The sequence below is a fragment of the Polypterus senegalus genome, chromosome 18 (assembly GCF_016835505.1).
Source record: "Polypterus senegalus isolate Bchr_013 chromosome 18, ASM1683550v1, whole genome shotgun sequence".
Lineage (NCBI taxonomy): Eukaryota > Metazoa > Chordata > Cladistia > Polypteriformes > Polypteridae > Polypterus > Polypterus senegalus.
Genome location: NC_053171.1, coordinates 54,294,804 through 54,319,514, shown reverse-complemented (window position 1 = coordinate 54,319,514; position 24,711 = coordinate 54,294,804). Strand labels below are relative to the sequence as shown.

The window sequence follows — 24,711 nt, the reverse complement described above, 5'->3', positions numbered from 1 at the left end:
GTAGAAAAAATGATTGCCTAAAACATTTTATTTTGGTTAAAACTGAAATATGTTTATTTGTACAAAGTAAAATGGCAATAATTTGGCATCTGCTTTCCTACTCTAGCAAGAACTTCCAGACCATCCTGGACAAGTTAGGGGTGAATGTTTAAAAAAGCTCATTAGATGAGGTATTGTGACAGCTTCACTAACCTAATGAGCACAATGAATTAAATAATCTACGCTTATGTGTGAAATCTTTTATTTTCTTTCATTCTAAATACCAGGATGCTGACCAACATAATCACTTAAGTACAGTAGATTCTGGATTTGCACTTTGGTCACCACATAGCGAACTGTGCTTGGCACATTCATTATTTGAGGCACAATTTGAAGACATTCTGACTAGACCTAGTGTTCGTTCACATTGGTCTGAAGCAGCAGTCATCCCAGATTATCGGGCTCTTCATGCTACCAGAAAGTGAGCACTGCAACCCTGCAGAGGACCCTTAACACATATACACAATCTTAATACTTCTATCTTTAAACAGCTCATGACCATTGGTTAATACAGTAATTCACATTAACTACGTATTTTGTGTTATCTTAAACTGAAATGCTCCTGATTAAAATCTCTCTGCCAAGTGTGTTCTCATGGCATTTTACTGACTTGTGCAACAAATTACTTAGAAGACCATTAAACATAATCACATTGTCTCACCACCACATGTAGAAAAATAGATGGACTGATCTTGTGAGTTTGTTGGATGTGCAGTAGATGCCAGAATGACAGAAAAATTAAAAGCACATTACCTAATGACAAATTGTACTAAAATAAAAAGAAGAATGCTGTTAAATTTGGAAAAATCATGAAGAGTGCCCTGCCTGAGGTTTGTTTCCTGCCTTGCACCCTGTGTTGGCTAGAATTGGCTCCAGCAGACCCCCGTGACCCTGTAGTTAGGATATAGCGGGTTGGATAATGGATGGATGGATGGAAATCATGAAAAGAGTTGACAGCCTAAAACCTTTGTATTTTTTTTGCTAAATTTCAGACCTCCACATTCAAGATGCCACAAAGACAGGCAATGGCAAACTGGACTATGCAGAGGCAAAAGGGATGTGAATCTCTCATGTGTGGCACCTAATAAAGGTATTGTCTGAATGATGTCTGCAGTGTGAACTGTGCATCCAAGCATGTATGCAAAACAAATGGGGTTGCACCTCATCAGGTCTAAATTGATTTTTTCCTGTGTCAGATCCGTTAATTCAAATTATTTCCTAATCTTTTTTCTTCAGTCTTGTCTAAAATGAGCACGGGCTATTTAAACCAGTTAATATTTTTACCCTTGAACATTGTTTTACCTTTGCCAGTTAGCCTAATTTCCAAATCAAACCCCCTAACATAAATTGTAACTCTTTTAAAGTTATTTTAAATGTCACATAAAGCCATGCATATAAAAATAATGGATTTTGCTTATAAAGTGTTTTGGCTAAATATCTTTAATCTCTCAAATAAGAACTAACAAATCCTTAGTTTCAAGTCCTATTTGCAGAGTGTTGATTACCTGTTTCACACTTGATGTGAAGAAGAATTACTCATTTATATTATTATAAAAAAGATTACCAACAATGATTAAAATATAAAAAATCATAAGTCTAATACCTTGCTTATCATTTATGAACACCTCGAATCCATCACATCAGAATGTTTCGTCAACTTGAGCTACAGTTGGTTTTGTGGTTCTCTCCCTTGTGAATTCTCTTCCTATGCCTACCCATGAGGTTTCAGCTTTTGCATTAAAATCATTCTGAAAACTCACAATTTCTTCCTTAAATTGCAGTCAGCAACACCTGGAATGTTTTATGTGACTCTTTCTGGTGTAATGTAGGTTGTTTTGTACAGCGCATTGTGAGGGCATTCACCATGAACAGCACTTTCTGACATTGTATTACCTTTTTATGTTGAATGTACAGTCCTGTTAACTATACCTTCTATTTCCTTTATTATGTCCACATAGTGAAATGTTTCTTAAAGGTTTTCAGTAATGCTAAATATAAAAATTCAATATACAATACAATACAATATTGGGACTGACTGATTGCTGAGTTCTAAAAGTCAACCAGATATATGTAAAACTGGGATTACTTATGAAACTGCAGAGAGGTGCTCTGTTATAAAGATCATTTTCTTCATCCCTATTGTTCAAAGATTTCACATAAATAGCTGAAGTCATCCTTCAGTACTGCCTGCCTGTCTAGGCGAAGTCACCCAAGCATAGTTTAAAAATGTGAAACTAGACTGTAAAATGAAGGCATCATCCTTAGTTTTAATAAAAAGTGGCATAAAGGCTGAAATCGTCAAATTCACAACTTTTACCTTGAAGGTTTGCCAGGAATTAAAGCAGAGAAACCTGCAAGAAAATTGAAAAGAGAGGGCATGTTCACTGAAACAAGTTTCTGACCTTTGTCTTCGAAGCTGGGTGTCTAGAGACCGTTCCATTTTTGCAGACAGAGTTGACATCTGGCATAAAAGCAGAAACACAAAGTGTTAGATTCATGAATTCCTTTTTTATTTATGGCCTCATGCTTTAACTTTTAGGTTAGTCAAATTGTGCTTACATCCTGTTTTTAAGTGTTTAATTAAGTGCATTTAAGACTCTGTTAACACGATTGGATTAAAGATATAACAATCCACATTGTCTTTAAAATTAGTCTAAACAGATATTTTTCAGTTGTTTTTATTTTTAATTTTGTAACAATCCTTTCAATTTTGGTTGCACTTTTATTCTCACTCTCATCCATTCAGCTATGCTAGAAAGTATTTTATTAATGTATTCATTTCCTTTAAATTAAAACTTGTAGTTTTCTATTTTGCAAAGAGAATTATGTGGGTGAAACAGTTTGAGCTTCAAAAATCTTGTCTGAGCATCTTCACATGAGCAACATTCTGAAAATGACAATCACACTTTAAAATCAACATATGTATTTGATCTAAATTGTGATCCAATAATTTGATTTTTTTCATCTTTTCAATAATCTGTGTTTCATATGCAAAATAAAACTGATTACCCAGATTACAGATTCCTTCGAAACTCAATGTACAATTATTTTTGGTTAGAATTCCCTGGTATAAAAACTTTAGCTTCATCTTTTGACTTTGATGTAGGATTTTCTTCAGCCTTGATAATAGTGTGTTTTGACTTTTTGGTTCCAGCCCTTGCCTATTTATATTGACTATGTTTCATTTTCTGTCTCATTCCTGTTAAAGAATCTTCCATCTCATGTGGGCATCATGTGTTATTTGGGTTCTGCACAAATTTATACATAAAGTGTGTTTTAGTAAATTAAAATACAAATTAGGCTTTTTATTTACTGTATACCGTAAAAAATCAATGAAAGGCCATAGAACTAATCTGACCTGTTACATTCTCTGATCGTACCTTATTATTTAAAGAATGTTGTCAGAAACTTATTCTGGGAATAAAAAACCTGCACAAAATACCTTTATATATGGTATTTTAAAACATAATTCATTTTAGTGGCAAATAATGGTTTGGAGCTGTACACAAAGTGTAATTAATTATTTGGCTCTAATTGACTTCCAGCTGTTTTGTTCTCCATTATTGTCACCATAAACGCATAATCTAAACCTGCTCACTTCATTACCGAGTAATCGGTTACTGTTTGTACCTCTGTTGCATTGGTTGTAAGGCCAGGAACTAAATCTAAATAAACCATGCATCTTTACTCATTTCAGACTGAATAAATGTTTGAGTCATCCTAACATGTTGTATATGTCAAAGATTTGCCCCAACACACAAAATGACATTAGGAAATGGTTCCAACCATTTTTCCTCGTAGTCCACCTGTCACAGCCGTGGTTCATTACCTGTTGTTCTGTCTGTTGCTGCGGTGGCTTCAGTGTTGAATCAACTCCTGCTGGATTTATTAATCTCTCTGCCACAAGGTGTGCTGCTGGTTCTGTCCAAACAAAAAAAAATAATTATGAACTGTCCCTGGGCGGCACAGTGGTGCAGTGGCAGCGCTGCTGCCTCGCAGTAAGGAGACTTGGGTTCACTTCCTGAGACCTCCCTTGGGTGGAGTTTTGCATGTTCTCCCCATGTCTGCATGGGTTTCCTCCCACAGTCCAAAGACATGCAAGTTAGGTGCATTGGCGATCCTAAATTATCATTGGTGTGTGTGTGTGCCCTGCGGTGGGCTGGTGCCCTGCCTGAAGATTTGTTCCTGCCTTGCGCCTTGTGTTGACTGGGATTGGCTTCAGCAGACCCCCGTGACCCTGTGTTAAGATATAGCGGGTTGGACAATGACTGACTGACTGAACTGTCCATACTACATTGCATTGTGTCAAACAGCCATGCTGCAAAGGGCCATAAGGGAAACAGATAATTGTTCTCTTTCTTTTAATTTTCCCATTTGTTAAAATTGTAAATAAACACAAAAAGGGGAATCAAAAAGTATTATAACCTTAAATATAAACTGTCTCTTTGAATTGGGATATAAAATGGCAGAGAAGACTAATGTCTTAGATATGAACTTACAGAAAAATGATGAGTCACTTGCCCACAACATCAACGACACAATTTTCCATTACAGATTCATAGGAATTGGAGCGTATCTCAATGGTATGAATGAGCCCTAAACAGGGTGCTGATTTTGCATAAGGCACTTATGCTTGCTCCCACTGAGCCAAATTAGAATCATTAATTACGCTAATATGCACATCCTTGGTATGAAAGAGGTGCATCAATTGCCCAGAGAATATGGGGGAAAACAAACTCAATTCAGACATTGACCAGGCCTGTAATTTAACATGTTCACTGGACATGTAGGGTGGCTGCACTAACCATAGATAAATGAACTTACTGTCTATCTTAATTTCTTGTTCGGTTTTAGTTTTCTATGGCAATGTCTTCAAATATCTTTATGAATGTAGTAACTGGATTTCTTCTCTTGTTAATAATTACTTTACAGAAGCTTATAATCTGTTATATGTTGTGAGCTTCTGATGGAGAGTTGGGGGGTAGATAATATACATAAATAAATACTGACCTGCTTTGCTAAAAAGTACAAACAGTGTGACAGGCACCAACTGTATGGGGCAGCCATTGGGACCTGCAGAGCCCTCCATTGGGCTCTCACCACACCTGGGAGTGAATAATGAGGGGCCATCATAAGAGGAGCCAGAGTTGGGAGGAAGAAGGATGAAGCTTGCAAGGGAGGAGTGGAGGCGGAAGGACTGGGAATTGGCATCTGAAGGAAGGACTGTGCTGTGGCGCTTTATGTACTGTGCTATGGGGAGCAGAGAAAAGCGCTCCCCAGCTGTAAATAAAACGTGTGTGCTGGACTGGAACTTGTATCTGCCTGTCTGTGTTGGGTTAGGGTGGCTGCACTCGGCCCAGTGGTCCACAACAGATAATGCACTGTAGTTGCCACAGATAGTTTACAAAACTTTAGGAGTTTATAGCATATTTACATAAACCATATTGCGGACACAACAGGACAGCACCATAAATTCATATATATTTTCAAAAATGTTACGTATAAGAAAATTGAACAATTTGTTGCAGACCTTCCAGCACTAATACACATCATTTAATGCCATTGTCACATCTCCTGAATTACAATCTGCTGTGCATGAAACAAGCCTATTTGTGTTCCGTTTTGCAAATCCATTATAAAATACTGTTAAAAAGCACTTGAACATGGTCTACTAACATACGTAATTGCATTCTATTATTGATATAACTTTTGAATATAGCTCAAAGTTACAAAACTTTTTAATAATCAAAAATGTAATAAATGAGTCTTGGATGAAATAAGTAAAAAATGTGAAATGCTCTATCTTTCGTATCAGTTAACTTAGTCGTTGAATGCACCTGAATGTTACACCATGTGTACATTGTCTAATGTTTTTAATTGCATAAGGCAAAAAACAGTCTTTGTCTGCCCAATTTTGACAAATCACCATTTGAAAGGAGTTTCCTTTTTAGTGAGCTGTATGCATCTGACGTATACTAAACATAAAGTTGTTTTTTTTTTTAATTTTTGTAGCGACAATTACTGTATTTCTTAGATGAATGTGAGAACCAATGATTTTTGAAAGATAAGCAATTGTTAAATGGCCATTTCATTTGTTTATGTTGTGTGAGCATTGCCATTTGCCTTTTGTACATGATGCAAACATTTTTGGAATGTTATCTTCGCCCACTGATTGAGAAAATAGGATAGTAGGATATAAACTCACTGTTGACACTTCTCTGGATTGGTAGAGATGAAGATGGTCCCAAGGGAAGAGACATCCTAGGATTTTCCATTGTAGTAAATGAAGCTTTAATGTTGTTCGCCGTAAATCCTTGGCTGGTGGCTGCAGTCTGTGTGCTGACAGTGTGAGTGCTTAGGGGTGCAGACAAGCTTCCATTATGCCCATTGTCAGATGGCAGGTTGTTCATGTGCTGCCCATTTAGAAGGGAGCATAAGGGGCCATCATGTCCATTCACTGGAATGCTTGCAGTGATTGCTTGCTGGTGACTCTCCAAAGGAGAACTGAGGCGCACCGGATGTGAGGCAGCTGGGGGAGTTATTACTGTCTGATTACAAAGAGGAGACCGCAAAGGTTCAGCTGGGCCAATGAGATGAGCTGAAGGAGGGGTTGATAGCTGCTGTAAGTGCTGCATCGTGATAAAATAAGAAAAGGAGAAAGACATTACACTGTAGTGAGTTTGGCAATCTGTTCTAGGCTTAAAATAGGAGATGAACACAGACACTAAGAAGTGTGACAGACTGCTGCAATGCTGCCCAATAAGCTTTGCATTTCCTTTGAGATCTTCTAGAAAACCATCAAACAAAGTATAACAATATTTGACAATCCTACTTTTGAACACAGAATAGCAGTTTTCAAGGTGCAGAGAGACACTGTTTTAATCTTAAATCAGCAATTTGTATTATTTATGGACCCTTTTTACGGTGAATACTGTCCAAAAGAGCATTGGCTGTCTTTTAATCAATCACAAACACTCAGCACACTGAGTCAATGGTGTAAACTGAAGACTTAACCACTAGGAAACCTGTCTGCCTGTTATACTAACTCAGTATATTTTATTCAATTTCTTTATTTAGTGCTAGGGGGCTTTGCCCACTACTCGCTTCGCTCACCAACTCCCCGGCATGCACTATGCGCTAGCCACTTTACAGTTCTATTGCTCGCATATGGGGATGCGGATGTACAATTTAAACAGATTTTTATTTTCATGGGAATTGTTATATATGCATAACAGAACTAATTATTTTACATTACAGTGAGTAATAAGCCATAGTAAAAAATAGTAAAACGTAATAATTTGAAAGTAAATTATGTTTCATGTTACATTAGAGGTATTCGTTGATTGATACGATTTTGTTCTGTTTGGCTTTGAAATTAACAAGCAAATACTTTTTAAACTTACACTTTTACTGTAAAACTTCAGTAAAAACAATTTTTTAAATTAAATTTTTGTCACTAACGCATTGAATTTTGATTCTGTGTTTGGACTTTCATCGTAACAACGCAACGTATAACTGCCCGTGATTGAATTTCATTTCTTTCTCTGTATTCAATAAAAAGAATTTTTCAAACGTTTGGCTCTGAGATTTGTTAATTGTCTTTGCAAAAGCTATTCTGACGGGAATCTTTTAACATTTTAATGCGAATGGCATATTAAGATCTCCTTTGTTGTCACATTTAACCAATTTGCCATGTAACCAATCGACAAGTTTCACATTAATTAATTTGACTTCATCATTTCTCAGTGCTAGGATTGTCGATGTACTCATTTTTTCTGTTGATAACCCTTCATGATGAAATTCTCAACAATATTTGGACATAATACGTCTTATTTAATTGGGAACTTAAAATGAGGAAAACATAAAAATTTATAAGAGCTGAGAGATCAGGAACTGTGTCTGACAAAAGCATTCACACGAATGAAAGGTGAGAGGACCGTGGGCGTGGTTAAATATGGTTGAGAGGATGGCGTGACTTGAAAAAATCTCATAGCCCAAGCCTCTTGGGATTTAAAAAAATCACTTCAAAAAAGTCTCGCCTCATCACAGGATTTTTTTTATACAATAACTAGCAAAATACCCGCGCTCTGCAGCGGCGAAGTACTGCCTTAAAATTTTTATTAAGAAGAAAATTAAACCTTTTTAAAGTGAGGGAAAATATACCAATAATTATTTGTTAAGGATCTCTTTGTATACCACCTTGTCAGTTCGGCCCTCCGGTTGTAATATGACCAAGCTGTGCGCTGAGCTTACTCTTGAGCATGCAACGTACAGTTGGCCATGTGAACAGTAATCTTGTCTCAAATGTCACAGCTTGGATTGCTGCTGTCATAATCGGTTTGAGTTTCATGGTTTGTTTCAATTACGACAGTATTTGCAGGACTTGTGTTGAAGTGACATTCGGCATCTGTCAAGCGTTGTAAGTATACAACCGGTTTCATTGATAACATCACATCCAGCTTTTGAGAGTTTAAACATTCATAAACATCAAAGTGTCCACTACTGAAATCGTCACCTGTGAATCTAAGATGTTTAAGAGGCATTGGCGATTGTTAAAAGGTGTAAAATATTTGGCCATTTCAGTACACTTGAAAGCGAAAACCAAACAATTCAGCGGCAGCCATCAACTCACATGCAGAACCATAGGTGAAGGGCTTAAGCATTTCACTCTTCTAGTGCTCCTGTGTAGTATAATAATCTCCTGTACCATCATCAGTCCACACCTTGAACCTGTCCCAGTCATTCAATACATAAGACACAATGTTCCTCCGGATATCAAGAGTGAGCCTGATATGGCCGTGCAATATGTAATACAGAGAATGGAAAAGGTAGGTGCCATCTCCGGGCATGGAAACCACTCGGTAAGTGACAGTTCTTTGATCGATGGTGATCACCTCGATAGACATGTTAATGGGGGTACAGTTGGAATGATAAAGGAAATGGGTATCTGAACAATTTAAAGTAAGTCTAAAATACCTACACAATAACTATAATCGTAATAAACGAACAATAAAACAGCGGAGAAGCCATGGATTAAATAAAAAGGCTGTAGTTATCAGCAGGGAGACATGAATTCCGTGGCGAAGCAAGGAAGGGAATGTAGAGACCGGAGCGACGGATGGCCTTATATAGGCAGGCAGCCAACAACGTGGGAGGTGTTGGGATGGGGGACCCAACGCCGCCTCACACGGTGACCGAGCTGCAGGCTATGGACGTATATATGTACATAAGTAGGATTCAGTTAGCGTTGGGAACCCGCGTACCAAATTTCTTGAAGATGGGCCCATAAGTAACAAAGACCGTTGGAAAGTTAAATATGGTGGCTGACAATGGCGTTATACCACCGAAATAAGTACGTACATTGGTTTCGGTTAGCGCAGGGAAGCCGCCTACCAAATTTCGTGAAGATGGGGCCATAAATAAGAAAGTTCAACATGGCGGATGTTGTCGACCATTATGACCGTTACATGTAGAATTCCGAAATGAAACCTGCTTAACTTGTAAGTAAGCTGTAAGGAATAAGCCTGCCAAATTTCAGCCTTCTACCTACACGGGAAGTTGGAGAATTAGTGATGAGTGAGTGAGTCAGTCAGTGAGGGCTTTGCCTTTTATTAGTATAGATAGAGAGATTACAAACCAAGGCTTAATACAATTAATTACAAGGCTTAATTACAATTATCGTGTAGTTTTAGGCTTTTATAAATTATTCCCTTGTAGCTTAAGACAATTAATCAGGGTCACACAAGGAAATTAATGGTAGGAAATGTATTTACAGCCTTGAGAGTGAAAGTTCTGGCTCTTTTATCACTAGGAACACAACTCAAAATTACTATAACTGATTATTGTTAATATTATGTTTATTATTAAATCATACAAAGGCTGGTAAGTGCTGCTCTTGCTCAATTTTTAGGATGTTACCACAGTCTTCTCTAGAGTTCACACTGATTTTTTTAAAATAATTTTTGCTGGTTTTAAAAATTATATCACAATGAATGAATTCCAAGTAACTCAGAAAATTGTTTTACTCATATACAGTAAAATCCTCTCCTAATCATCTCCACACTGGCTTGTAAATCGAGAGATCACAACTACTTACTAAGTAATGTTTCCTTTACAACCTTCATTGCCATACCTTCTGTGCAATGTTTTGCTTGCAATCTGCCCCACTATTAACTTCGATCAGGAGGTCATGATCAGTCGGCTCTGGAAGTAGCTTGCCCTCATATTTCAGCTGCTTCTGTAACCGAATCGGGGAATCTGGTGCCTGGCCTTGGAGAAGTGTTGGGCTAAGGAGCTGAACATTAGGCAAGGCTGCTGGGTGTTGGATTTGGTTTGAAGTCTGGTGGGCTGCAGGACTGTCAGTTTGTGACTAAAAAGAGACACGTGGTAAAGCAAAAACATCAGCAACACTAACTCCAACCTTTTTTTTTGTAGGTATTATCAATAGTTTTCATTTCTACTCCCTCAGTTAGGAATAATTGATTACAGTTAATGTCAGTCCAGTTAATTTTCTACTTCTACTTTTCTACTTCTGGATCTTTCCACAGGATTAGCAATGAAAAACTCTGATCACTCATATAAGATAGTATGAAAACTGCATGAAAAAGCTTATTTTACAGGACTTCTGAAATAATAAAATAACGTGAAACTGACAAGATGGATTTCACACAAAAAATCCTAAAGTTAAGACAAATATAAAATGGAAGGAGACATTTGAAAAATTAAAGCACCAATAGTTTCTGATATTTGACATTTGAATAACATTGACCTAGCCATTACATTTTACCAGTAAATATTTTTAACTAGCTAATGTTACAAATATAAATCTTACAATATCAAATGCTAGAAACCTAACAGTGGGATTCTCTGACAAACCAGATTTTAAAATCATGTTGTTACAATGTGAAAATATTGTGAATTATCTTGCAATCTTGAAATTGGATAATGGAGGTACTTTTGGTAAAAAGCCACTAAATTAGATTTCTGTTTTTGCAGTGGTATCGAATAAATATCAAGTATCGTGAAATTTCACAGGTATTTGTACTGAATACTAAATACTACATACATCCCTAAGGCCCTGTATGAGTGACGTCCACCTTTGAATGACTGACTCCACCAACAGTCTAAATTGTGGGGGTTATTTTTTTCATTAAAATGTACATTAATCCTGGAGGTAGTTTAATGTGGATAATTTACCTGATACTAAGTAGTATTCCTTATATTTTAATAGGTTTCGACCAGAATCTTCCTGAAATAATATGTATTGGGTAACTGGTACTCCAAAGAGTCCAAAAAAAACTTAGAACATCTCTCAGAATTTAAATTCATGTTAATTTCAGTGCCAACTGACATCTTTGCAAATACCCACTTTTAAATACTGACTTCAATTACCAAACATTCAATTAGATTATTTCTACATCGTTAAACCCTACAGAACATCACAGAAAAATAACATTTTAAAGTGAAGGGAAATTATGAGCTCTGTTAATGTTAGGAAGAATTCAACTTGTTAATAACATTTAGAACTACTGCGTATTAAATTTTCAAAATATGACTGAGGGTGGAGCAGCTTACCTGTTGTTGTTCAAGTAAGTCATTTCCATCACAGTCAGGTTGGCTGCTTTTTGCTGGGCACCCAGTTGCTAATGGCTGAAAACCTGTAGACCCTTCAGATGGTAACAGTGGAGCTGAGGGCTGGTTTTGAGCAGGGAATGTCATTGACTGAATACCATGAACTACAGGTTGACCATTCATGATAGAAACAGAGGCCAAGTCTGGAATGGATGCTCCTGGGCCAGGCTGTATGCTGAGTGTGGGGCCTAAAACTCCAGAGCTATTAAGTACAGTTATCTGGTTACCAAGTGAAGTTGTTCCAGGCAGAAGGGTCTGGGTTGGCTGTACTGTATTACCATTTTGTGGCCCAGATGACTGAGTAGAGAAGCTACTGGTCAGCTGTGTAGGCATTTGAAAGATCGTAGGAGCACTAGTCTGAAACTGGAAGGGTCCAGAAAGGATTGCACCCTGCCTAACAGCAAATTGTCCATTTGGTGTTGTGAAAACTTGACCGAAATTCAGCTGACCAGAGGGTGTAGCTAAAAGCTGGGTAGTATCCACCAGCGGACCAGAGGTGCTATGTCTTACCACTGGAAGTGGTTGAGTACTAGAGCTTTGGTTAGGCAGGAAAGGTCGAGCAGGAGGTGCTTGAGAGATGGAAGGTGAAGAAGTCGTGGCAAGATGCCCAGGAAGAATAAATTGGTTTGGTGTTGGGAAAATGCCTTGAGGCTGGATAACAATGCTGCTTGTCTGGTTTAGGAGCTGCAGGCTGACGGGTTTGGCAAGACCCTGAGAAGACTGTTGTTTAACAACGTTATTATGAGCAGCTGAGAGCAGGAAGTTCTGATGAGGATTTCCTGAAACAAACGTCACACCTGCTGGATGCCTGTGCTGCTGGTTTGGGCTCACTGTGGTGCTGATGGGTTTAGGACTAATTTGAACCAACCTGGGCTGAATGCTCACAGGCAACTTGGGCTGAATGGGCAGAGGAGCCCGTGGGACAAGAAGACTTGACCCCATGTTTGCTCTAATGGCATGGGCTATTGGGCTACTGCTAAACAAGGAGCTGCCACTAACATTTGGTACAGTCTTCTGGATCAGAACACTAGAACCATGGGCAGGATTCAGAGCAAGCGGCTGCTCTGAGGTTGGGGCAGGGAACACTGTTCCTGGCAAGAGACTCATGAGCTGTGGCGGTGTTGGCTTTCCAATTAAAGAAGGACAGCCTGGCCCAACTGCCATCAAGGAAGGCTGAGGAGGCTCTACTGCAGCTTGCGTGTCCTTAGGTACATTTTGCAGGCCTGTCAATTGAACCCCACCAAGGCCTGAAACCATTGGATGCACAGTCAGTGCTTTCGGTAAGGCATGTGAAGGAGGCTGTAGTAGAGTACCCAGGTCTGCATGTTGACTGTCTGAGGTCACATACAGTGGTAAAATATCTGCTGGCTGAGAGTCAACGGCCCCAGCTGCTAATCCTGCCTCTTCTGCCATAGTCTGCTCCGTAATGTCAGCCTCTTGCAGACTCTGCTGCAGGATATCACATGCCTCTTTCTCCTGCTTGTCCTCCTGTTCCTCACAGGCCTTCTCCATGCAGGCATCATCTTCGCTTGAATCCTGTGGAGGTGAGGCCAGAAGTGCTTCCTCCAGGAAAGAGAGGTCAACACAGTTGGTGGGCTGGTGATTTTCCACAGGAGGGTCATCTGTAAGTATGGACACAGGGCTCTGAAACACATAAAGTAATAGGGATGAGAAGCCACTCAGCAGAATGCAATTTTATTGGAATGAAAGCGGAAAAGTCCGAGAATTAGTAAAATCAATTTGCTTTGTGTTCTGTACCAACAGTTTAACATAGTGACATTTTTGACAGAACACTCATATTTCCATTTAAAATTTACAATATTTACTGATATAAACGGTTTAGTCTTCTCAGCCCTTGTAAACCAATTAGAAGCACCTGCATCAGACATCCATCCATCCATTATCCAACCCGCTATATCCTAACACAGGGTCACGGGGGTCTGCCGGAGCCAATCCCAGCCAACACAGGGCGCACGGCAGGAAACAAACCCTGGGCAGGGCGCCAGCCCACAGCAGCCTGTATCAGCCATAGTAATTATCATGTACTTTCAATAAGGTTTTGTGTGTTCTTAATTTGTTTTTTGCAGGCTTCTCTTCCCAAACAGTTTTCACGAATGAATCACTATAGATTCATTACCTTGGGGATATGGGTGTAGCTTTAGCCACAACTGAAGATAAGACTAATTAAGAATTTACTGCTGCATTTGAAATATTATCAGAACAGTTGATATCCTGCAAAATAGCTCTCCATTAGCACATTTGTTGATATTATTTTAAAAAGAAAGACAGATGTGCATTCGGTAATGAAGCATACACATGAACAAATATCTTTAATAAATGGCTTAGAGCAGTGGATTTCAGCCTTTATTTTTCCAAGCTCCTCGAGAGAAGCATGAGAAAATGTTAGGACTCCCCTTCACAGACCATGATTTTTACCCTCTTGTTCTTTTCCTGTAGTCTTGACAAAGGTTCTCTTTTTTTAAACTCACATTAATTAACAAACACATACTTGCTACTGTGTTATTATCTTGCCTGTGTTTTTTTAAAGTATAATACAAAATAAACATACCATTTTAAAAATAGCCTGTGAGTTTGTATTAAGTAAAAGTTAGTTATTAGTAGTGATTGAATTTCTTAATCATAAAATAAAAAAGAGTTGTTTTTTTTAGGAATAAATGATAGCCATAAATGACCAAAATAGAGAGTTTGCCACTGCTGATATTTTTGATGTCATTGATATTGTTGTAATTTTTTTAAATCTTTGAATGTGTATTTTGAGTTGCACCAAATGCAACACATGGACAACTATATTCGTGTATTAGATCAATGCATTTATTGATCATAGAAAAACACGGTAATGTACTTGTCACAGTTAAAGGCCGAGAAACAAATAACCTGTCTCTAAATCATAAGTGTATCAGTATTGTCATCAAGCACTTAATTTTAATCTAAATGTATTGTGTTGCTTATTTGCATAACTATTGACCTGCTGGGTTGTTTGGAGTCTTTTAAGCAATTTAAGTAAAGCCTCTGAAGCAGAGAAAAGGAGAGGTCAGAAACCGAAGGAGAGAGGTGCTGTACTGGTGTTATTTTCATTCAGTTGCTTAAAGCATTTTTTTAGAATATGCAGTAGTATTGTCATGTGTATATACTACAGTGAAATTCTTATTTGCTCATCCTACCAACATGCTACATGTTGCCACTGACTGCTACCAGGATAAAGACGAATGAAGAAAAATACCTTTTTTTTTTACCTTGTGTAACCACATCTAATATTTCTACTTCCTTTGTGTAAAATGTTACATGTATTTTACAGTAAATGTATACATTTTTTATACATTGGAAATAGTTAACAATGAACAAAACACATACATTTGGTCACCAGTTTATTTATGGGTTTGCCTATGTGCCATTTAAAAATTTATACAGCTCTAACCCTACTGCAAAATTAAAATAAGTGTCTTGGATTGAAATAAAAGTACCGCAAACAATATTCTCTACAAACAATGTAAGCCAAATTTCAGCATCAGTCTCATCAGAACTGAAGCAAATGTCAATACTTTCTTTCCTTATTACAAATCCTCTGTGCAGTGCAGTAGTGAAATTTGTAGACCGCCTGTATTTTATTTAACACCTTTCAAGGTGAACAGCATATTATGCAAAGCTTTATTTTTGTTACAGAGATCCTTAGTCATATAGACACAGCATAAGCATCTTCACTGACTTTCCCAAAGTAATATCAGGGCTGACTTCTGCAGTTCCAACAGGTGTGGTGTATTTCAAACAAAACAAAGATGACAAAAGTTCTGTTTGTGAGAAAAGTTAAACAAATGATACTCACTGCAGGAGCTGTAAATAGGGTGGTTTCAGCATCCGATGAGTTAATAAGTATGCCGTCCGTCTCCAGCTGTTAAGGAAAACAAAAGTATATCAGGTATGTACATTCATAGCTTATCAAACCAGAATATAAAAGTGTCAGTGCCCAATGTCTTTGCTTTGTGGCTTCAAACTAGGCTTTTGAAGAGCTGATTACACAGCAATGAATTGCAAAAGGAGAAAAGTCACATGTGTAAAGGAAGCTCATCTTTGTCAGCGACAGTTAATACAGTATATGTCATTAGGAGTTCTCATTTTCACATGCTACTGAGGCATGATGTGCAAAATGGCACTCAGCAGCTACAACCTCCTACTTACAGCATGAATAGTAAAACATGAACTGCATACCTCATTTGCTCCATGAAGAAAATCATTCAAGGCTTGAGGGTCACTAAAACAAAAAGCAGATGTCAGAGGTTATTCATTCCAGATCAAATATCTTTGTAGTTCATTATAAAAGAATGAGATTGTTTTAACATTTCAGTTTATTAGATAAGTGACAATTAGAAATAATAAAAAGAATTGAAATGTAGGTCAAGCAATAGCTGTTCCTTGTTAAATATATCAATCTTCCGCTGCTTTAGGTTACATAAAATACATGTGTTATTTTTATAAGACACTGGTTTCGCTACGACAAACATTAACATACAGGTATTCAATATCCTCAAAGGAACTGATAAAGTAGATCCAGTTTCATGCTGAATCATGTACTCGAGGACACCAATGCAAATTAAGGGGAAGAGTATTAAAGACTGAGGCATTAAATAACTTATTTACAAAAAGTGTTGTGAGAATCTGGAATAAACCACTGAGCCATGGAGGTGAAGCAGAACCTTTAAGAAGTATCTGACTGATACTGGGATAGCTGAGCTCTTAGATGAACAAATGAGCTTGATGGGCTGAATGGTCTCCTCCGATCTGCCAAATTTCTTATGCGCAGAGTACAATGAAATTCTTACCAGCTTGTGCTAATCAACATGCAACACTGATTAATGAGTAGGCCTATCCTACCTCAAACCATCTGTCGTCTTTAACTGAAATAAACTAAGTTACCTCAAAATTAGAATTTTAATTACAGAAAACCAATCAACCTACGTTAATGCATACAATATTAGGTAGAGATCTAACAACAAGATTTTGCTAATATCATGTTCATTGCAGTGCTGTGGCAGAATGCATCTCAGAAGCAATGGAAACTAATTAAATGAGAGAGTAAAGTGCACTGTTACATGCCTCACAAAGGGACACTCACTGAATCATGACAGCTTGTAAACATGCCCACTTGGTGAAGCAGCTAGGAAAAGTACACAATCCAAAACAAACATAACTTTAAAGAAAATGCTGTTAAAACAACTTTTAATGATTTTAATTTCCAAATGTTTAAAAGCTAAGCAAGTCATCTACACTCTTCCTGAAATGTCTCCACTATCAGATATCATCATTATCCCAATGAATTGTGCCTGTCAACCTGGATATTCTTCATTTAAGTAAGACATGCCCAAATTGGGAGTAAGATGCCAGGGCACTGGCAGAGCTGCATGATGGCCATGTGAGACTGTAAGCCTGCTCAACATAACATGAACTTCCTAGTTACAAGCAAAAGGATGGTCTGAGCTTTAGTAGGTTAGGACAGGGGTTACTTTCACTGGTGAAAAAAGTGAACAAATGCCATAATAGATATTGTGGCTCTATAGTTCCTTTTGAAGTGACAGTAGTAGCATCTGTGTGCATATATAACTGTCTACTTGCATGGATTTAGCTGTGTATAGATTTACAATATATTGGAACTTGGGGGTTCGCTCGCTATGGGCCTGCGCTATGTGCCAGCCACTTCATGTCTCTGCCGCTCGCTTTGTGAAAAGGGGAGCTGAGTACACCCCAAGGAGATGCGGTCACTCCTCCAAAACCCCCTCTTATACTGTGATACAGTATGCGTAGAACAGCATACTTATTCATGCACATATATTCACTAATTTTTAGCCTAGATATTTAGTTTGCATTATGTAGATAGTGATCAGTCAGTAATCAATACACTGTATATGTAGGCATTTTAAATAATTTTGAATTTAAATTTCCTCATGTGATATCTGAAGGATCACAGAAAACATTATTCTTTATCTTAACCTGAGGACTAACTGCTTCTCTTCTTCTGAGTTTATAATAGTGGAAGGTGAAAGAATTACACTGTGTTACTTAGAATCTATGTGCAATTCTAAATATGGCTTATTTTATTCATATAAAATGTATGTTTTACTTGGCTATACCCTGTCCTCTGTTAGTCCAGTGTGTGATACACAAAAGTCACCTATATTTTAACAAAATACAGAGTGGTTGCTATCTTCAAATGTTCCATGCATTATTTAAAGGGTAAAAAATAAAATGCTGCACTACAACATCAACATTCATCTATTGCACAGAACCAGAATCAGTTTGTGTAAAGATGACATCCTAAAAATAAAAAAATGTTGGTTTGGAGACTAATTGATGATTACATTTGTTAATTATTCCAAATGCAACTCTAATTACAAATAAAAATACCCCAAATGTTATTTATTGCGGTGGGCTGGCACCCTGCCCAGGGTTTGTTTCCTGCCTTGTGCCCTGTGTTGGCTGGGATTGGCTCCAGCAGGCCCCTGTGACCCTGTAGTTAGGATATAGCGGGTTGGATAATGGGTGGATGGATGGATGGGTATTATTTATGAGGTCTAAACACTACTGCACTCACTTATCAGATGCCACTGCTTCTTCTTCAGGATGTCTTTTGAATGATGTGCGCATGATCTTACATGAGGCAGTTTTTTACTGAAGACGTCTCTGGTTTTCTTTTACAGTTCAATGCATTCTTTTATATGAACAGGCAATTCTATGCTTTGTTTCCAGTGTTTATATGTAGGATTTGGACTTGGAGTAGTGTTGTGTCAAGTATCTGTCAAAAACAGACATACTTGGGTGTATTATACAGTTCTATTGACTGTTTCCTAAACACCTTGGAATAAAGGCTTGCAGTACAATTAATACTTAAAATAAATTAATTAGATCAGCTGACTCAATTAATTCTTTCAAAAATTAACTTAAAAATTGATTATTCAGGTAAGGCATTCAACTTACCTTGATGTTATAATAATAATAATAATAATAACACAAAAATAATTCCACACCAGTACCGTTTTTTGGGGTTATAGGTTTGTGCAGTTTTTAAACATTTCATTGATAGTGTAAGCAGTTTGTATTTGTTGCTTATAACAGAATAATAATAATAAAATATATTTTTTATCTAAGCAAATGTTTTGAAATAAATTGTGAACTACAATAAAACAGTTCAATAAATTCTTAATTGAATGCTATAATTACTGTACTGTGTACGCTGTGTACTGTACGCTAGGTGCAATTAGGTTCATTAGAGTATTGACTTCCCCCATACAAACTCTACAAAATTATGTCTTCCACTACTGCCCAGGCATGGGACAATACATCTGTATGCTCTGAAAGGGAATAGTATGAAGTTGTAAGATATAGCGCTGTTCATCCACAGTCACTGGTGAGATTCATCCGATTTAGTATTGCTGAAGGTAAACAAAACAATTATCGGACCGTGTGCGCACTCTGCTGGTTTCACATTGCCTCTGACTAAAAATCCAGGAAATTCATCCAATTTAAGAACATGAAATGTGAATTAGCTTCTAGTTTGTCAAAGAGGAGGTGTTATTCAGGATTTTCAGTTTAGACTATTACAGTATGATCAAATAAATCATAGATTTCAAAGAGCAGGCAGCCTGCTAGTCCATGTTTAACCGGTGGGTATTGAGCCTTGAGAGAAATAATTTTGCCCTCGTGGTTATGGCTGTGTACATGTTGCAAAGTATAAACAGTATTGTAGAACAGTATGATCAACCTGCGATTTAGACTAATTCTGGAGCTCTGAAAATGAAGTAGCAGCTCTATGTTCTCTTATCCTATTCTGCCCATTATTTAAAGAGTACCTTAACATGAATGTTTAAGTATACAACAGTTGTAATACTGGATATTTTATTTCATAATAAACAACTACAGAAATTAGTTAGTGCAATGTTTACCGTAAAGTATTCTGTCTTTATGTGAGTGGTAAAATTAATATTCTGTTTGACACTTAAATACTAAGAAGTGTGTTACATCAGTGGCAAGTTTACAACTAGTGTAAACATATCTAAGATTTAAATGACTTAAGTACTAGGAGAGTATAGCGGGGACAGGCACATTCTAACAGCACACAAACCTTAGAAAGAAGTACCAAAGATGTTTTTTTTCGTGGGTAGATGATTAAAATAAACACACACTGTCAGCTTCACAACAGAAAGAGTATTGATTTTGTGCGTTGAACACAAATGAACATGAGCATGCGGTGTGTTCATGTTTGCTTAATCTGTGGATAATGATTCATTTAAAATATAGATCATTGTTTTTAATAAACATAATTTTAGGAATAACCAAGGAATAAATCAAATAATATTGAGGCTTTGCAGATGAGGGGATAAATGTTAAACTGAATAAAAATAGCTGTAGTTTCAGAAAACAAATAAAAATTCACAGGTGGGCTTATGTTAGACAGATTAGTTAGACAATGCTCATCATCAAATCTCTTTTGAAGATGATTATTTGATCAAATAAGAGATGGGCTAGAAGATCTGTATGTATAGTTTCATGCACAAAGTATCTGTTTGATCTGTGATATTGGTATGTGAAGCAACAAATATTGTTTGTTGTTGTTTCAATAATCAGCAAATTAATAGGAGATTTTATGGCCTGTAAAAAAGCATTACAATTCTGCCATGTACCAAATATCCCGTCCCACAGCCTGCCATAAGGAGAAGGGACAACAGCTGCAGGTAAGACAGGCCAGAAGCACAATCTACACCACCTAGTACCACATCAGTATACCTCACCAGAAGCTAGGCCAGACAGATTTGGAATTTATAAAGGCATTGAAACAGACTGAGTAGTTAAAATTCAGAGGTGATATGTAAAAGGTAAACACTACATGATGCAATGGCAAACGTGAGTTTAATAGATTATTGTTTCCATCTGGAACCCTCGGTCCTACATAAGAATTGCATGTACCACATTTTCCTGTCTTTCAACCTGTAGAACTTCCACAATAAATTAGAAGCTGTACAAGGGGAATTTGTAAGTTCAGCTGTGAATAAAAATTGTGTGGCAGAAGCGTACAGTGATTAATGGTGCTGCTTTATGGAGCCAGAATCCTGGGCTTAAAATGTGCATGCAGTCATTGAAATGGTGGAGTTTATACCTGTGTCTGTGTGGGTTTTCCTCTGGGTACTCTGGTTTTCCACCCACATCCCCAAAGATAACCATGTTAGACTAACTGGTAACACTAAATTGGCCTTCATTTGAGCATGAGTGGGAGTGTGGGTGTGTAAATAAATGGGTCATAAGGTGTTCTGATGGTCTCTCCAGGCCTTATTCCTGCCTTTCTCATGATGGTACTTGGACAAAGTTTGGCATCCCTACCTGGTATTGTATTAAACATGTTTGAGAAATTTGTGTAATATTATAGGAAATGAACACATGATTATAATTAATTAGCTGCTTTGAACAAAATAGAGCCCACTTTCAACATACATTTAATTTAGTTTACTGATTGAAGATGAAAGAAAACATAAATCATTAAATGCTTCATTATGGCCTCTTAACTTTTGACTTCCTAACTGCAGATAGTTGTCTATTCCTGTACCTTGAAGCCTTTCTGTGCACAGCCACAGTGTGCTAATGTTATCACGTAGCACCAGGTCAGTACTTCTGTTGTGCATTGATCAGGATAAAGTAGTTATGTAGAGAGACTACTGAAGTGGCTTTGATATAGAAGAATAGTGTCCTTGAAATACGGATTTATAGATGCAATCTCAAAGACAGGACACAGCATCATAAGATAAAATTTCACAAAGATACTCTGAAGAAGCCAGGCAACTGACTGAACAAAGGATTGGTAAATCAGAATCATGAGTTTGTATAAATAGTGTGACTAATGAGGCACATCAAAACCCACCTACATAAGTGGAAAGGTTTTTATAAAGTTGTTGATGTTTGCGCACTTTTACATTGTTTTTTGTCATGCACATTTTTTTTTAACGAGAAAGCATTAGCATCACTCACCATAAAACATCAAGCAAGCAGGTGCCATCTTCATCATCCATGTCAGCTGAAATGGAACAAAAGCAAATTTATCAGAGGGGAAAATGAAAAATAATCCCTGCTTAACAAAAGGTATAATGTATCATACCTTATGCATCTGTTCATTATGAACTTAATCCAGTTCAGAGACAGATAGGCCAATAACAATTTTGGCAGCATTGCACATAAGGAAAAAACCAAACCTGGTTTGGGTGTTAGTGCCTTATAGGACACATCTATACATATAACCACACACATGTCAGGTTGATAAGCACTGTGAAACCCTTAACAAACTTTATGTAACCCAGTTTTCAATTAGGGAATTCTATGTTTTCACAATGTTGTTCTTTAGATGCACATCAAAGTAGTCCAAGTCTTAACCTCTGTGTGACTTCTTAAGAAGTTATGTGGTTACATGACCTTCATCTTAGACACTCTCTTCATGTAGACAACTTTAATCCCCATTCGTAGTAAAATTCAGATTACCAAATATTTTAGAATAGTGTAATCTACTGACTGAAATAGTGGTTAGTAGGCCACAAGATAGCAGGTTTGAGAGCTGCCAGTCGCCTTTCTTTAGGCACTGCTTCACTCGTAGTCAAACTTTCTGTGCTCACAATATAAATGATCAGCAATTTTAACAAACAGTAGTAGACTATAAAGTTCATCAAGTTTGTATGGTTGATTATTGGATTAATACTAAAATTAACAGCAGGTGAAATGATCAGAAATAGATGGGCACCATAACTTAAAAAAAAAAGATATTGAAAACAACTTCTCCTTATACAGTAGATGCAACAAAAGCTTACTTTATCAGGACCTGGGCCCCACTGAGTGAACAGTGGCTGAGCTGCTTCAAAGGCCGCATTGGAGAAATGCTGTGGTCTTTTAAGGTAACGCTGAAAATTGGGAATCCTCCTGATCCAGGTCTGCTGATTCCTGGCCCATCAACATGATCAAAGCAGAGAGGCAACCTGTTTGGTGCTAATAGGAAAATAAAAAAAGAAAGGATATATTTTTTTTAACAAAACAGAAATGCAAAGAGTATAAAAATGAGAGCAGTACTAATTTTCCTGTTGCTTTTTTATATTATGCTCCTTCAAATTCATATTTATTGTCATGTTTCAGCATTTCTGAGTTCTGTTTGTAGACACTTAATGACTGACTGAAAACCATATTTCCAGCTTAATTGGAGGGAAACTTGAGCTGATTCCAGAAGAATCTACCATCATGGCCAACAAAATGTCACATTGCAATTTTGATTGTTCTACATTCTTATTTTATTAATAGCTTTGTTCCTAATATCTTTTAAAATTAATTTGGTGATATTTCAGAAATCTATTGAATTAAAATATATTCTTACTACTTTAGAAGGCTTGTGTGGAAGACATGAACCATATAGACTGTTAACATAAGATATCTCATGGAACCACACATGAAAAAAATGGATGTAAAAGTAATGTTATTTTTGTTATATAACATATTTCATATTGTGCAATGTAAGCAAACACTTTTCAGATATGGTTATTTCTTGATCAACAGTAAATTTACTGACTTTTATACTGTAGTGGTAATGCAAATTACTTTGATGTGTTTGCCACATTTTTCCTTATTCTTAAGATTTCAATAATACAATGGAGACCCCATTTCAGATATTCAGTTCAAGAACAAGTTTATGTTTCCTACTTTTGACTGGTGAACTCATAAGTATTTATAACAGATTTTTCAAATGGCCACCAGTAGAATTATTTATAGATACTTTTTCATAATTGTTACATTATGTCTTGTAACCCTATGCAAAAAGGATCAATTAAACGATCTAATATTCATTATCCCAATGAAATGGTACACCGTCTATGAGACATTGATAAGATTGCCTGCATTTTTTCTACACAATGAAGTCTTTCATTACATAAGATCATAAACCAAACACTTAGGAACAGACTGCTGTCTTCTTTAGGAGCTGACATTGATGTTGTATAACTGATATTTCTCAAATGACACTGACAACTTTGATTTGGTAACAAATGTGCAGTGAGCCAAGGTACAGAATTTCAGCAAGTTAAACCCACAATCCTGTTATCCAATTATTAATTAATAATTATTATTATTAATTAATCCAATTATTATTATCTTGACAGGGTTATCAGAAAGAGGTGAAAAGAGCACATAAAGGAAGTCCTTTGTAGTCTGTCTCCATACCACATCCTCTGCCACACCCTCAGATGTACTGACTGTACAGTGTGGCAGCAGTCTAAAGTAAAATGTAATCAATAGATGGATCATGATAGTAATGACAAGCCAAATTCATGACTGGGAGATAGAACTGGAGATTGAGAAACATAGGCACAGAATCAATAAAGAGAATATTTCCAAAACCAAAAAGGACAATGTCAATAAAAGATGAAGAACAGAAAAGATTTTGTAACTGAAGGTATCTTTTACTTTTTGATTTATCCATAAACTTGAACAATTAGGAACTGTACAATGCTAAACTGTATACCATTGTATGTAGAAATGTCGTCACACATCACACACACAGTCCCCTGCCTAGCAACATTCTGGCAACCCTGCATCACAAAAGTCAAACAAGTGCGGAGCCCATAATAAAAACAAAATGGTACCTTGGGAGGATGTTTTTCAAAAACTCTGTACACATGAGAATATTGATCTTATACAGCCATTTTGCTGCTAAATCCCTATTCCCTTGCACTCCCTGCTGTTCTGCATACACACTGGAGGCAGAATATTATTCTGAATATTTTGTGCACGGTATTACAAAGTAGCGCAAAGGATTCTGGTATTGTGTAAGTACATTTTTTGTTAAGGATTCTGGTAAATTTAGGTGCTGCTAAATTAGAGAATTATTTTTTAGGACTGTTTTGCACTAACAGTGTGTTCAGAAAGTATTGAGACCCCTTCAGTGTCTACACACTTTACTGTGTTGTACATTTAATTTAAAATGTATAATTTTGGTATTTTCGCCTATTAGCTATATAC

At 37.0% G+C, this 24,711-nt stretch overlaps 1 protein-coding gene across 1 annotated transcript in view; it reads right to left on the bottom strand.

Annotated features, from left to right (window-relative positions):
- The window catches only part of si:ch211-168d23.3 (BRD4-interacting chromatin-remodeling complex-associated protein), a 28,344-nt gene extending 5,762 nt beyond the window's left edge, over positions 1–22,582 (bottom strand). Inside the window, exons 1-9 of the mRNA XM_039741189.1 lie at positions 22,521–22,582; positions 21,694–21,739; positions 15,895–15,937; positions 15,512–15,577; positions 11,614–13,314; positions 10,172–10,408; positions 6,245–6,668; positions 3,869–3,960; positions 2,442–2,500 (exon numbers count right to left, since the gene is read on the bottom strand). Coding sequence (XP_039597123.1) covers positions 2,442–2,500; positions 3,869–3,960; positions 6,245–6,668; positions 10,172–10,408; positions 11,614–13,314; positions 15,512–15,577; positions 15,895–15,937; positions 21,694–21,734 — 2,663 coding nt within the window. The 5' untranslated portion in view covers positions 21,735–21,739; positions 22,521–22,582. The remainder of the gene's footprint in view (positions 1–2,441; positions 2,501–3,868; positions 3,961–6,244; positions 6,669–10,171; positions 10,409–11,613; positions 13,315–15,511; positions 15,578–15,894; positions 15,938–21,693; positions 21,740–22,520) is intronic.
- Positions 22,583–24,711: the final 2,129 nt, after the last annotated feature.